The sequence below is a fragment of the Emys orbicularis genome, chromosome 5 (genome assembly GCF_028017835.1).
Source record: "Emys orbicularis isolate rEmyOrb1 chromosome 5, rEmyOrb1.hap1, whole genome shotgun sequence".
NCBI classification, from domain to species: domain Eukaryota; kingdom Metazoa; phylum Chordata; order Testudines; family Emydidae; genus Emys; species Emys orbicularis.
This window is the reverse complement of record NC_088687.1, coordinates 25,225,011-25,240,784: the sequence shown is the minus strand read 5'-3', so window position 1 is coordinate 25,240,784 and position 15,774 is coordinate 25,225,011. Positions and strand designations below refer to the sequence as shown.

Here is a 15,774-nt window from a genome sequence, read left to right as displayed (position 1 = left end):
GATCAGACCAAAGTTCCAGCTAATCCAGTATCCTGTCTTCTGACAGTGGCCAATGGCAGGTGCCCCAGAGAGAATGAACAGAACAGGTAATCAAGTGATCCATCCCCTGTCGCCCAGTCCCAGCATCTGGCAGTCAGAGGCTTAGGGATGCCTAGAGGCTGGGGTTTCATCCCTGATCATATTGGCTAATAGCCATGGAAGGACCTATCCTGCATGAACGTACCTAGTTCTTTTTAGAACCTCAGTAGAAACTTTTCTCTTATAACCATCTTTTGAAACTATTATCTGAGCCATTAAATGAATGTCTCCCTCTTCCTTAGCGTCAAAGGAATGTCAGTCAGTTTAATTCTAACAAGGAGAAAAATACTTTTTAAAAAAAATTACAGGAAAAAATGGTGTGTCAAACTGTATCTGAATAAAAGCTATTCTTATTACTATTGTATTGCTGTGAGGTGAGGAGCAAGGTGACCAGGCAAATATATTTACTGTCCTATGTGTATGAAGAGAAGAATATTGTGTGTGAGCTAACCAATGTCTCTCTTTGGTTCTGTGAAGGAAGGACTTTGTCAACAAGTATGTGGATTACGTCTTCAACAAATCTGTGGAGGTGGTTTATGAGGAGTTCAAGAGGGGATTTTATAAAGTCCTGGACAGAGAGATACTTAGATTCTTCCAGCCTCAAGAACTGATGGAGGTGGCAATTGGAAACGCTAATTATGACTGGAACAAATTTGAAAAGGTATGAGGGAACAGAGGAAAGAATCTTCTCCAATATCATTCTGATTTATCCACTGAGTTTCACTTCTTTAGAGTAAACATTTTTCCTTTGTTCCATTTTGAAGAATGCAGTCTACTGGGGAATGTACACTCCATCACACCCCACCATCAAAATGTTCTGGAAGGTTTTCCATGAGCTTACAGTGGCACAGAAGAAGGGCTTTCTCTGTGAGTATCATGTCCACCAACAGATTGGTTTATTTCTCTCAAAAATTCAACTAATGAAAAATCTTTCAAAATAGTGTAGTTACCATGAGCCACTCTTCCTTGAAGTAGAATTGACTCCTCTGGGGTTCTACAAAGTCTGTCCCGACATGTACAGTGCCCAAAGATTCTGTGCAGTAAAAATGACTTCTGAATGAAATACTCCCATTGACATCAGTGGTGCTAAACATGCACATAAAGGGCCTGATCCAAAGGCTGCTGAAGTCAATGAGACTATGCATATGTGCAATGTTTGCAGGATCAAGGCCTTAGACTGTAAGCATCTCAACTGCAGGGACTTTGTCTATCTGTTTGCCTTTAAAGCGCTATTCATGCCTATGGGGCTATATAAATAATTTGAATATCATTCTGAAACTGTACCATTCTGAAAAGCATTATTGGAGATAAGTTTATATGAAATGTGCTATGGTAAATATTCCTCAAATGCCCATCACTTTATAAAAGGTAACTTGAAATACATACTTCTAACTCTTCTTCCAGGTGAAATCTAATTCTGTTCTGCTCTGTAGTGTTTCTCACAGGAAGTGACCGGATCCCTGTAATGGGAATGGACTGTATAAAGATAAAGTTCAACCAACATATGACTATGTCTGAAGATCACATCCCTGAAGCACAGACCTGCTATCACATCCTGATCCTCCCACAGTATTCTACAATAGAAAAACTCAGAGAGAAACTTCTTCTAGCGATCGATAACAATCGGGGGTTTGGCAAAAATTGAGTCACAAATATGCACAACATGCATCAGAAACAGAAATGCTCCCTAGTCTCTTGATCCTGGATTCCTTCCTCCAAAATTCCCATTGGAATCAGGCCAGTAGTACAGTCTCTTCCCGATACAGGAGAAAAAGTTTGGAATAATTTAAACACCACTTACAAAAATGGGTTTGTTTGCTTTTGTGTTAAGTCTTCAGTGGCAGTTCCCAAACACCCTTGTTCAGGAGTGTCCGAATTATTTAGGGTCTCACTAACGTGAAGAAAAAGATTAAACCCAAATAATATCTATATAAGTGTAATGGTTTGACTAAGCCTCAGCAAAGCAGAAAAATGTAGAGCATAATCTAAAATAGGGTTTATAACAGAAACTGTGGCACACTCTAACACTAGTTCAAAACTGTAGTGCTATAGGATGAGAATTTAACTGCCATATATTGAAAGCTTCTGACCAACAAACTATATTAAATTACTGCTATATCACTTAAATCTCAAATTAAAAAAATACTCTAACCATTCAGTGTATACATTTTGTATTAGAAACTCCATAAAATATTGTCTTGAAGTATATGGGAAGAATAGAGAGTAGTTGTATATGTTACGATCAAATATTATTAACCCTGCATTGTATTCATAGAGTATCAGGGTTGGAAGTGACCTCAGGAGGTCATCTAGTCCAACCCCCTGCTCAAAGTATTAAAAGACAACTTCAAAGAAAAAGATAAAATATCAGTGTCCAAGGAATTATTTTCTTAGTTTTCAACCTAATACAAAATTATAGCCCGTCTACTGCACCCAGCAGATCAAACAGCGAGTTCCAGTTTATAACCTTAACGTTAGTTGTTTGTCAAATTTCACTAGCTTCATGATAACTCTACCAGTTCTTAAAGCCATTTTGACCTACTTTTTTTTGGTAGCATCTTGAGGTAAAATTCTCTGGCCTCATTTTGATGTTAGCAACTTGCAAACACTATTCAATATAATGTAGTAAGAGTGACATTGCATGTGAATAATTCTGACCTATTTGGTGGTTGGGTGAGCAGGGTGAAAAGAATGCTAATGAAGAAAATACATTTGATGGGATAAAATTCTGTAATATTTTTGCAATAATGGTGTTTCTACTGTATTTAGATAAAGACAATGTAAACATTTAGGTCCACATTATATCACTGATGTTTAAGTAGAACTCCCCATTGAAATCAATTAAATCTACTTAAAAAGCAATTGCATCACATGGCCTTTTTGTTCTGAGTATTTAGCAGCACAGAAGTCTGATTTCCTTGGTCTGACTGCTAGTTGCATGTAGTTTGCTAATGAAAGTCACATCAAATAAAATTGTAACCCACTTTTATTTCCTTCATTCTTCACATTGGCTTTATTAGTAAGGAAGTCAATCATCTGGTCCTGTAGGCATTTCTCTAGCGAAAAAAGGGATTGAATGACCTGCCTCTATTGTATGCATGATGGACATCTGAGGAAGGGACCTGGGGAAAATAAAGGGATTAGTAATGGAAAAGAATATAAAGGAGAGTAGAGGTAGTCACACTTCCTGCTTGGGCCCAGACTCAGCAAGATATTTAAGCACCTGCCTGGCTTTAATTACATGAGTTACTCCCATTTATTTCCGCTCACATAGTTGCTTAGAAATGATGCAGGAGACTTAGTAAAAAGTTTGCACTTTGACAAGATCTTGAACTTCTAGAAATAATTAACAAAGTCATATTGCGGAGGCACAAATGGCAGTTTTCTATGGTGTATAATTAAGTGAAATAGATACATTTTCACAGAAAAAGGCACATCACCACCTCTGCTACATCTGTTAACTGCTCCCTACCCTGAGGACCAAGGACTGTTTAAAAGAAAAAGCAGGAAAACTCAATATTCACATATTGTTCATTGACCTCATTCCTGCAAGTGGATGAACTGTTTTTGATCAAAGCAACAGAGGGTCCTGTGGCACCTTTAAGACTAACAGAAATATTGGGAGCATAAGCTTTCGTGGGTAAGAACCTCACTTCTTCAGCTTATGCTCCCAATACTTCTGTTAGTCTTAAAGGTGCCCCAGGACCCTCTGTTGCTTTTTACAGATTCAGACTAACACGGCTACCCCTCTGATACTTGTTTTTGAGCAGACTTTCCAAAAAAGTTCAACCTGAGACAGGCACAAAGCATGGAAAATTTCCACCCTAAAGGTTAAAGTTTATCTTCTGGAAACTGGGAGTTATAACATTATACTGTTAAGCAAACCTTAACTATAGGCATTACTACTGTGCTGCTTGTAATCTTAGAAGTTTAATAGTCAACACAACATTCTCTTTGTTTGCAGAAGGGTGGCATTTTCTGATGGGGGAGAGACAACTGTTAAAAATTGCTCTTCACTGGACTGAGGGTGAGAATGCACCCTTCATAAACTGCAACTCCAGGGCTGAGGGGTGGAGGTGGGGAGAAATGCAAATTCAGATGGGTGAGAGAAACCTCTGTGTTACATCTCTCTCTCTCTCTCTCTCTCTCTCTCACACACACACACAGACACACACACACACATATATATATATTCTCTGGCCTGGTCTGGTTTCTGACCAGTGTTACAGAAACAACTCAAAAACAGCATCCGTTTGTGTGTTCTGCTCTGGCCCAGGGGCTGTATTTTCTAAGTCAAGTCTCTGCCATCCTTCAGAAGTTGGCTCAGGGGCAGAGAACAGGTGTGTCAGTGAAGTAAGACTGGAAGTTTTCATCCATCAGAATGTTCATCTTGGGGGGGTTCACTTGACCTGTAGAGAAGATGGCTGCCTGATTCCAGGTCTCCTAAATCCCCACACACTAATCCTCGTCAATTAAGGGCTCCCAGGTATCTAGACAATAACTTTCTGTCCGAAATGTATTAACTAAACAAGGGGGACCCTTTTTGTTGTGATTTTATGGATCCTGCTGGGACAAATAGAAACACCACATGAGCCAAGCCTGAGTCTCCAAAGAAAGAAGGCAGAGGAAACGAAGCAGTCTCTCTCACACAACTCGGCAGCTCTGAGGGACTTTCGAACTACCATATTTGATCTTTTATCTCAAGATATACATGAGCTCTCTATAGATCCAGGAGAAGTGAAAGCTTGTTTCACCTATTTAGAAAATGAACTATGAAAAACTGCCATAGAACTGAAGGAAGTTAAAACAGAGAATGTTTCCTTAAGGCAAAGACTGACCAGTCTTGAGGAGAAACAAGAAGATCTTGAAAACCGATCATGCAGGAATAATTTGTGGTTACTGGGCATCTCTGGAGGGCTGGGAGGAAAAACATGATTAGCTTTCTCCAGAACACACTCTCTGAGGTAATGGGATTGGGTCCCATTTTGCCTCCCCTAGAGATTGGAAGTGCCCATCAAATGGTAGGGGCCAGAAGGAGAGAGAACAATAATAACTCCAGACCCATCGTCTTTAAATTGCTAAGAGTTAATGACAAAGTTAAGCTGATGTCTGCTGCTAGGCAAAAAGGATTTTTTTTATAAGGATTTTAAATTTTCTTTGTATCCAGACTTCTCTGCAAATTTAACCAAGAAGACAGCAGTATTTAATGGCATCAAATGCGCTCTCACGGGGTCAGATATTAAATACAGCCTCAAATAGACTGATATCTTCATAATGAAGATGACAGACTCTGTGAAATACTTCAATATCCCATTGGATTCTTGGCAAACACTACGGGACTCAAAACTAGATCTTGCTAACAGCATGATCTTGGCACATGTAGGTATTTTGGTAAATATAGGTATATTTCTGGCGGATTCTTAATTTGTATTGTGTATGGGGGAAGGGAGGATCGGTGCAGGCATACACTGCCTAGAATCTGGACATGCCCATATTGGAAATCTGGGATGTTACAGGGATGGAGGATTGTATGGGGTGTTGTGTTTTTGTTTTATGGAGAGGCACTTGGAGGCTGTCAGTCTATTGGGCATCAATCAGCAGCTGAACAATCACTGATTTTTCATGAGCTCTATTTAACGTTTTGTTCCTGGAATGCACAGTGGCTTAATGAACTCTCCAAGAGAAGCAAAACTTTGAGGCACTTAAAATCAAATGGATGTCTCATAATTTTCCTTCAGGAGACCCATTTAAGGAATGAAGATGCAGACAGAATTTAAAAACTGAGTGGGAAGATGAATATCACTCCTTTTTCAACTCCAGATGAAGGGAAGTAGTGATATTAATCCACAAGAACCTAATTTTCCAACGTATTCTGTCATGAGTGGCTCCAGAGGGCAGATACATCATAATTGAAGGCATTTTCAATGCTAATAGATTAATTTTGGGGAGTGTATGTAATTCTATTGGTGAGAATGCACCCTTGATCGCAGAAAAAACTGACATTATTTCCAACAGAACTGATGTCCCAGTGGTACCAGAAGGAGATTGGAATGGTGTCATGGATGATATTGTAGACAAATCTCCGTATTCTAAGCAAAAATCTCAGGCCTTTGCAAACTATCCATTATCCCTGCTGAAAGATAGTGGACTAATGGATGTTTGGAGACTGAAGCATCCTACAAAGGATACCTACACATTTCTCTAAGGTTCATACCTCCTATTCCAGATTAGATTTTTTTTATGATATCTAAGGTACTAGCTTGTAGAGGTGTAAATCAGTAATATTATCATCTCTGATCATGCTCCAATTTCTGTTCACATAGATATTGGTTATAGTGCTACAAGATCCTCAAGATGAAAGTTAAACACACATCTGCTTAGAGACCCTAAATTTCTTTAGATGATTGAAACCTCCATTACAAACTTGTTAAAAGAAAATACAAATACTGTCTCCTCTACAACAACTTTATGGGATGTACTGTAAAAGAAATATGGGAGGAGCTAAACATCTCCATTTCCTCTGACAGGTGGGATCATATCTGGCACAATATATGAGAGCATCCAGTTCTCTTTTTTTGCATTTCTTTCAGAACAAAATTTTAATTAGCTATTATTGGACTCTGGGGCAACTGCATAAAGCTGTACTCACCCTGCATAGTAACTGCTGGAGATGTGACAGCACCTGTGCAAACCTGTCTCATACATTCCTTGAATGTCAAAGTATATCCACATTTTGGAGGAAAGTGTGTGGTGCTCCATCTAAGGTGACTGGGGTAGGGGTTTACCCTACTTCAAGCCTCTGTGTTTGGGACATTCTAGAAAATCTACCTGTTCCCCTGATGGCAGGAAACAGGATTGCTGCAGGACTTTAGAGAGGCCAAAAGAGTCAGTTTACAAAAATGGAAATCTGGTATTCCCCCAACATTCTCTGATTGGCTGACAGCTAACCAACACGTCCTCTTGGAAAAACTGACAAGCTATGGAGACACACGAACCAGAGGCGTAGCGAGCGCCCTCCGTACCCTCCGACCGGAGGGGGCCCCGCAAGGAAGGGGGCCCCTAAAAGTGGCAAAATAAATACTGCATTCCAGTTCCTGCATTGTAAGGGGCCCCGCCCGGACTTATGTTCGGAGGGGGGGGCCCCGCAAGGAAGGGGGCCCCTAAAAGTGGCAAAATAAATACCGCATTCCAGTTTCTGCATTGTAAGGGGCCCCGCCCGGACATAGGTTCGGAGGGGGTCACGTTCTTTGTTGCTACGGCCCTGACACGAACCAACTATCAAGACACTTGGTCTTTCATGGGAGCGTTACAAACTGTTTCCAGGTAGATTGGGCTTCTGAAGCTTCTCCTTTTTGCGGCGGTGGGTAGGGTGGTTAGGGAATTATTTTTCTTATAACACTTAGGCCAGGAGTATTTATGAATATTTCATACTCTGCTATTGTTAAATCCATACTCCTGCTGTGTTTTCTTTGTCATTGTATTTGAATATGGCTGTATGGATCTGTTAAAACTTCTGAAAGATGGGGAAAAAAATAAGAATGTTCGACTTCTCATCCCTGCTCCAGGGGATGCTCTTGGTGAGTCATGAGAGAAATGCCCACAAATTGCACCAGACACATAGAAATGATGCTTTTCTTCTGGTTGCTTTTACTGAAAGGAAGGGGGAGCGATAAACCCTACCGATGTAATGTCCAGATTTACCACGGGGTGGTCCGAAAGGGCTGCATTTTCTGACACACTACAGGTCACTGAGTCGTTGCCATAATAGATTGGTTGTCTCTGCTGGAGATAATGAATTGTATCCGCTCAGTCACCCAGCTAAAGAAACTCTGGCTCAAGTTTTTATTGCACAACAATGGAAGTAGCTCTACGTTTTTCTCTTTTCATTGACTGATGCCTTTAAATCCATGCCCTTTGCTGCCTCTGTGTGTGACGTGCAGGTTTCACTTCCCCTCCTCCCCGCGCTAAGGAGAGGGCTGGGGAAAGCCGCATACTTTCGATTTCCTGCAAAGGACACACCTCCCGTCTCTCTCCCTTTTACAGACGGCGGAGGGGCGGAGCAGGTCGTGGAGATTTAAACCTGTAGCCTCTCCCCTTCTCTTCACCAACATTCACACTCACGGTGGCATCGGACAAGAGCTTCAGTCATACAAGGAACTTTTATGAGCTAAAAAAATTCCAAGGCTGCCTGGTTCTGTTTTTCTTTTGCAAATCTTCAAAGAGTAAAAACCCTTTTCTCTCTCCGATTACTGCCACAAGCAAAAGCTGAGAGACAGACGTACCCTTTCCAACGTGGGTCCCAGTGGACTTTGTGTTTATCAGCTGTTTTTGCTGTCTTGGAGCTGTTTCCACAATACAGTGTGTCGTGGCTGGCTTTCTCTGGAGTGCTGAATACAGCTGGAGAATAAGAGCATATCTAACAAAATGCCAAGGGACTGCCAGACAGGCAGGCAACAAACCAGCTGCCAAATGAGTTTATTGTCACCACCTCCTCAACCAGCGGGAGTAGCATCCTCACCGTTGCTGTTGTTCCCAAAACCAAACTGCCACCCCAACTTCTTCAAGAAGCACCCGCAAGAAATCTGCCAGATAAACTGCAAAGAAAGCTCCCTAGCTGTCGTGGAGAAAAACGGGAGCGTTCTCATTTTTGACAAAGAGGGGGAACACAGAAAACCCGGTGAGTATTTGTTTTTCAAACCCAAGGACCAGGTTCTGATCTGGTGTAAACTGACATAGCTCCAGAGATTTCATAGCTTCCCAGCAGCTTAGAATCTGGACCAATATATGAACATTTTCTTTTTTGTTGTCATGTGCCCAAATCTAACCCCTTTAGAGTTAAATGTGTGATAGAAATTGAAGGTGCCCCTGCTGTGATTCTGTAATACATTATTTTTTACAGTGCATTAATATGGTTATAGTCTTCCTCTTTAAATTAAACTTATCACAGGAGACCAAGGTAATTTAGGACTTAGGTTGCTTTTTCACAGGAAACTCCAAGTGGTTTGTGATTTGCCTTCTCTTGCTGTTCAGAAGTCCAATTCCCAGGTCCCTGCTGCCACTCTTAATTCTGTCTTATCTCTTCTCCCCTCACTAGAGCAGTTTCCTTTCTCTGTCATACCAAGTACCAGTTTCGGTTTCCATTCCAGAGGCTGAAACCTCAGGGTTACTCAGGGGCCCCTGTTACTCAGGGGCCTGTCAGGCTATCAGGCGATAATGGGTGAAGTGCAGGAGGTCACTTCTGCACTGCAGACGCCTCCTGATTGTTGGAGGAATAACCCTTTCTCCCAGGAAAATAGGAATTTTGTTGTTATTACAGATAGTTGACTCTCCTTGACTTCTCAGTGATCTGAGTGCCTTGGGCATGTAAATGTAAGTCCTGATCACTGGCTTCATGTTGATTTAGTTTAAGATAAATTTGAATGAGAGGATCATAACTTATGGAGCAGTAACGTCTACATGATAAGGCAAATGAAGGCACGGATTAGTAAAATGGTATCGAGATCTGATGCACACTTACAGGTATCTGAGATTCTGTTATATACTGTGAATGTTAAAGCTTCTGCGCTAAAGCCCAATTTTAGATAAAAACTATTGACTTTATTAGGGTCCCGGCATAATCATCTTCCCCTTTTCACCCTTTTGAGTGGGTTTCTTTGGAAGGAAACAAAGAAACAAACAAACACAGACTCCTGTGTGCAGGAGTCCAAGTCTAATAAGAATGAAGTTTAAGGGATTTAGTGGGGACACTCCTATTTTGGTAATGGAATAGAGTCTGTGAGAAGGGGACCTATAGGCTAGAGAAATCTAACTTAAAGGGACGGTGGCTAATTTTTGCCTCCCTTTTTGATACTATTGAAGAGGAGTTACAAAATCTAAGCTGACTAGAAATGCTTTGATGATTTCTTTTGTTGTTGCACTAATACAGGTTTCTATTTATGGATGTCACCATTTTCCTGCGGGACGGTGAACCCCAGCAGGCATGAGATCCAGACAGACAGCTGGGCTATATACAACAGTGAAACGGACTAGTTTGTTTTCCATTGTCTAGACTGAGGGATGTGCAATAAAGACAAACAGCCAGAAAAAACAGTGGCAAGCAAATTAGAGTGGTTTAAAACTCACCTTCATTTGTAATAATCTGCTGGGCTGACTTTCAGAAGAACTGAGCACTCGCAGCTCTTGCTGAAGGAGATTTGGGTGCTCAGCACCTCTGAAAATCAGGTCATAATTTATTATTAGCCATGCCACATTCCACTGCACTTGGGAGACTGGAAGCAAAGTGGTCCTGCCGTGGGTTCCATAAACCACAGAACTGAGCTCTGCAGTGTTTCTTTCTCTATGGGGTGTTGTGGGAAGGCTGGGGAAGTTGTGGAGGCATGGACGGTGGGTGTACAAACTGTACGGATGCACTAGACCACACCACCACATGGAGGGGGGAGGAGTAAGGTTCGACCATTACTGAAACCTATGGCCCACGCTACTACATCCAGGTCATCTGGGTGCTCTGCATGCCACCTAGGAGAGAATTGTGTGCCTGAGAGTGGCCACATACTGTACCAGTACATGCATATGTGCAAAGCTTTGTGCTGAGGAGCAGAAACTCATTCTGTGATCGTTAATATAGTGTGAAGTTGCTGGGTAGCTTTTAATATGTTCAGTGTCTCAAAATGATGGTGGGTTTCTGTCTTGATTTACTCTGCAGAATGCGTGAATTCAGGAAAGGACACGAGGGTGCATTCCTTGGACTGTGGAGCAGCTCATATGCTCATTCTCTCCTCGGATGGAAAGCTTTCTGAGCGCAGCATTTCAGCCCTAGCTAATAAGTCGGAGATGAGGTGGGAAATGTCTCAGTGGATGGTGATGATGGTTAGAGAGCGAGACCAGTACTTGGTGAATACCAAGTTCAGAGAGTGACCAAAAACGGGGGGAAGTTGGTCCAGAGCTGGGGGTCCAATAATGAACATAAGCAGAGAAAGATCTGGGCTGAAGCAGCCCAAAATAAGGGTAAGGGATTGAGAGGAGAGGGGACAGTTTAGCAGGAAATGTGGGGCCTGATGTAACTGACAGCCAGCTAGAGAGTGCAGGGAGAGATAAGAAGGATGGAATGGTCTTCAGAGGAGGATAGATGAGGGAGGTCCTGATATAATAACAGGGCAAGAGAAGGAACCCATCCATCACTGTTGCCCCAGCCACTGGGAAGGGAAGTAGGGAATGGTAGTACACCTCTACCCCGATATAATGCCACCCGATATAACACAAATTCGGATATAACGCGGTAAAGCAGTGCTCCGGGGGGGCTGGGCTGTGCGCTCCGGTGGATCAAAGCAAGTTCAATATAACGTGGTTTCACCTATAACACGGTAAGATTTTTTGGCTCCCGAGGACAGCGTTATATTGAGGTAGAGGTGTAGTAAGCCAATAGTGCACAGTGGCAGAGACTGAATTAGTAGGGTATTGTGGGGATATGTTTCCCCTTTGCCTAGGGAAGAAAGAGTTTGTTTTTCAACCAAAGAAAACATGGGTCTAAAATGTAAGTTAGGGGGTAGCTTTGTTTATACAGAAAGCATGGTAAATGCCCTGAAAGACCAACCACGCTGGAACGGGGCTTGAGCATCACTGGAAGGGATGCGCAACCCCAAGCTGATTCCTGTGATTACATTGAAGTGCATTGAGCATGTTTGAGGATAGCAGTACTTACAAGTAGCATATGAGTGCCTGCCTATTTCTCCTAAGGATGACAGAAAAGTGCATCCTACAGCAATGGACCGAGAGGTGCTCCTGTTATAAAGGAGGGGGATGGAGCAGAGTCAGGTTTGGAGCCTACTTTGTTTTTTTAACTCAGCAAGAAATAGACAATTGAGGATTGTTAATAGTACTAAATGGACTATCTGAGTACCAGATTCCCTAAGCATCAAGAAGAACCTTATTCCATGAGCCCCACTGGTCTCAATGGGACTACTTGTGGAGTAGAGGTACTGCTCAGTGTGGTGAGGGTGGGAGAACTGGACCCAAAGTGACCATGTAGCATCTGACTGAACTGTATTAATTGACTCATCCACTAACCTACGGGAAGCATATAAGTACACTGCCATCCACCTGTGTGATGTTGTATTCTGTAACCTTGCCCCAGTCAGAGTTTAAAAAATATGTAACTGTAAGGCCTGATCCTACTCTAGTTTACATTGGTCTAAATCAGGATCAGCTCAACTGAAGCCAATGGAACTACACCTGGGCAGAAGCAGGGTGAGTAAGGTTAGAATCAAGACTATACAACATTTAAGCATGCTGAAAGTGGTAGAACAGGATAAAAATAGATTCTCAGGCAGGCTCTTATTGGATTAAGATTAGAATCGTTTATGTTGGATTCACAGCACTTCATGTTTTTTTTTTTCCAGACTGCTGAAAGAATTAAGAGACAAATACATTGTCCAAATCGCATGTGGGGACCATCATTCCATGGCACTGTCTAAAGGTATTCTCCTTGCTTATATTTTCTCTAAAGTATTAAATTGGAGTATTGCAACCCTCTCCTCAAGAGCTAAAATTTTAAGCATCACAATTAGTTAATGTATTATTATGAAAGGGTAAATACTGGATAGGAAACTGTTTTCACAAGGGTCAGAGAGGAAGGGTGATCCAGTGGTTAGGGCAGTAGCCTGCAACTCAAGAGAACTAGGTTCAATTCCCTATTCTGCCAGAAACTTCCTATATAAACTTGAGCAAAACTCTGAGTCTCTCTCTGTGTCTCCGTTTCCCCATCTGTAACTTAGGAGCAATAGGACTGCCCTCCTCAAAGGAGTGTTGAGGATAAATACATTATACTGGGATGTGCTCTAATACTATGGTAATGGGGCCATGTAAATACCTAGGATAGATATAATTCTCACTGTATTTACATGAATTTGTTAATCTGTATATCTCAAATTGTGCTCTTCTCTGAATGTGCATGCTCATTTGGTTTTCTCCAAATGACAGAGTATGTTAATTTAACATTAGAGGAAAGAGAATGGGGCTATTGTCATACCCGCTTCCTATCAGATTTCTTCCTGTCACTTGTTCCTGAAAAAAAAAAAAAAAAAAAACTCCTACTCTGAGTCATAATTAATTCTTCATATTAAAATTGTGTGAATCATTTATTTATTTCTATAAATGTCAAAATTATTAATTAGGGTTTTTCACTTTTTAAAATATCGAAGGTATAGAAGTGCCACTTTTCCATTACAATTGTTTCAGAAGGCTACTCATTATGTCTTTGATGAGGCTATTCCAGAGCAGGGATTACAGGATTGGATCCTTAGTAGATCGCAGAGGGCAGCTACATCTAGTAGACTAAGCCTAGGGCTGGGAGTCAGGAGTTCCTTGGTTTATTCCTGACTCTGCCAGTGAGTCGCTGTGTGCCCTTGGACAAGTTACTTAACTTTACTCTCTCTCTTTCCACATATGTAAAATGGAGGTGATAAAGTGCTTTGAGGTCTATGGATGAAAGGTCTATGAATTGCGGATTGGCAGAGAGGGTTACGACCCATCACAACTTTAGGGCACACTCCTGATTTTCACAAGTCAGAACCAGGTCCAGCGAGTCCTGAATTGATTTAATGTCCCCATTGTGTCAACGCTGCATTTTTACAGCCTGACCCCTTATCCGCATGTGATGACATCATTTGATAATGTGATGATGTAACATAATCATGCACTGATAAAACATTATGGAGCAAAGGTAGAGAAGGCTGGTTTGGGACCACCTCCTCCAGCTGCTCCCAAGGCTAACCTCACTGTGGGCCCCTGAAAGCCAGTGCTGAGGCATCCGGGATCTCTGCCATTACTGAGTCTTAACTGGGGGTCTCGATTCACATATAAAGAAGTTTGGCTCAATCTTCGGGTCCCTGGTGTGGAAGTAAGAGGGCCCATTAGGTGGAAACCTGTATGTTTGAAACTGTGATGGGTTTTTTCTCTTTCTTGTGTTAAGGAGGTGAGCTTTTTACCTGGGGACAGAACTCACATGGTCAGCTTGGAGTGGGGAACCAGATTGCCTTTACCGACAAACCACAACTGGTGCGGGAGCTCAGAGGCATCCCGCTGGCTCAGATTGCTGCAGGAGGAACTCACAGCCTTGCCCTGTCGCTCTCAGGAGCCGTTTACTCATGGGGGAAGAATGATTTTGGACAGCTGGGACTTGGAGACACACAAAGTAAGGAAAGACACAGAGCAGCATGAAAAGTAAGGCGGGGAGGATATTTTCCTAACAGAGGAGTTTGACACAGACACAGAAACTATTAAGGATGCCAACCACCATCAGAGCAATGATGTCTGACAGTGTCTCTGGGAACAGCAAACGCAGATAAATTGGTGTTCCACTTGCTAGTTTGCCCTGATCTGCTACTGCCCATGGAAAAGCCAGCTGGAACAAGAGAGTTTGGTGTTTTACTTCCAGAGGACTAATCAATCATTTTACACTCCCACCCAGATAACATGGGCTCATAAAATGCTCAGGCCTACGAGTTCTCTCCCTGATCGCATTATGCTCTGCCAGTAGTTTGCAGCCTCCCTCCTTCAATTTTCTGTTTCATAAATTTTATAAATACAAGGTGAGAGAAAATTAGATGTCCAGATTTGGAAATGTTGGTGGATTTTTAAAGTTAGGGTCATAAAATCATATCTAAATATATATATATATATATGGCCTGATTTTCAGAGGTACTGAACACCCACAAAAGTCAATGGGAACTACAGGTGCTCGGCACCTTTGAAAATCAGGCTATTTATCTAGGTGCATAAATATGGATTTAAGAGCCTAATTTAAGGCCCTCAGGTTTGAATATTGGCCCAAGTTTTATTCTTAGTTCTAACTACATAAATATGTAAAACAACCAAATAAACAAACTTGCCAGGGTATTATGAAGCATTCTGCATTGTAACAGAACGTGAATAAACCTTGTAAGCAAGTTCTGTATACAGGGAAAAGGCTTTTTTTTTTAAGAAGTAATTCCAAGGATGGTTATAAGTATTTTTCTAGACCTTTATTTGCTTTAGATTTACCAATGTCGTCAATCTACATTGTTTTTCTTTTCAGACAAATATTACCCTTCATACATTAGAGCCCTAGAACATAAGAAGACTGTGTATATCTCGTGTGGTGGAGAGCACACTGCCGTTCTCTCACAGGTTTGGTTGAATTTGAATTCATTCACTTCACAGAGCACAAGGGAAGTTTAGCCCAACAGAGATGATACACTAACTAGTAGAGTGTTGATTCCCTGCAAGGGCAATATTTACATTTATGGGAATGTGAAGCTGGCCCCTGGCAGTTGCTAACTGAGTTTTATAGGACCATAGTCTACTTAAATTCCTGCAGAACATTAAATGAGGAGTTGTTCTCATTCAGCCATGGGTTATCAAAGAACCGAAGGGACATTCCAGTAGTGTCTGGCAGAAGCTGAAACTTTGAACCCAAGTACATGGGGACTGGATGTCTCAAGGCAATGTTAACAACACGCAGTTCAACTGTCAATGATGACCAAACATTATTACTTTTTGATGGTTTTTATAGTGTCCTCACTGACTGAGAACAACAACAACAACTTATTTACTAAGTTTACTCATACGAGTAAAGCCCTTAAGCAATAGGACAATTCTCAGGAGTAAAGTTACTCACATGTATAGGTAATGCAGGATCAGGCTTTATATTAGCATTATTCA

At 41.6% G+C, this 15,774-nt stretch overlaps 2 protein-coding genes across 2 annotated transcripts in view; both read left to right on the top strand.

Annotated features, from left to right (window-relative positions):
- The window catches only part of LOC135879024 (probable E3 ubiquitin-protein ligase HERC6), a 40,822-nt gene extending 37,878 nt beyond the window's left edge, over window positions 1-2,944 (top strand). The window contains exons 21-23 of the mRNA XM_065404825.1: window positions 556-739; window positions 843-945; window positions 1,512-2,944. Coding sequence (XP_065260897.1) covers window positions 556-739; window positions 843-945; window positions 1,512-1,723 — 499 coding nt within the window. The 3' untranslated portion in view covers window positions 1,724-2,944. The remainder of the gene's footprint in view (window positions 1-555; window positions 740-842; window positions 946-1,511) is intronic.
- Window positions 2,945-8,151: 5,207 nt separating this feature from the next.
- The window catches only part of LOC135879025 (probable E3 ubiquitin-protein ligase HERC4), a 46,343-nt gene continuing 38,720 nt past the window's right edge, over window positions 8,152-15,774 (top strand). The window contains exons 1-5 of the mRNA XM_065404826.1: window positions 8,152-8,755; window positions 10,781-10,913; window positions 12,474-12,550; window positions 14,045-14,266; window positions 15,149-15,240. Of these exons, the coding sequence (XP_065260898.1) occupies window positions 8,503-8,755; window positions 10,781-10,913; window positions 12,474-12,550; window positions 14,045-14,266; window positions 15,149-15,240 (777 nt within the window). The 5' untranslated portion in view covers window positions 8,152-8,502. The remainder of the gene's footprint in view (window positions 8,756-10,780; window positions 10,914-12,473; window positions 12,551-14,044; window positions 14,267-15,148; window positions 15,241-15,774) is intronic.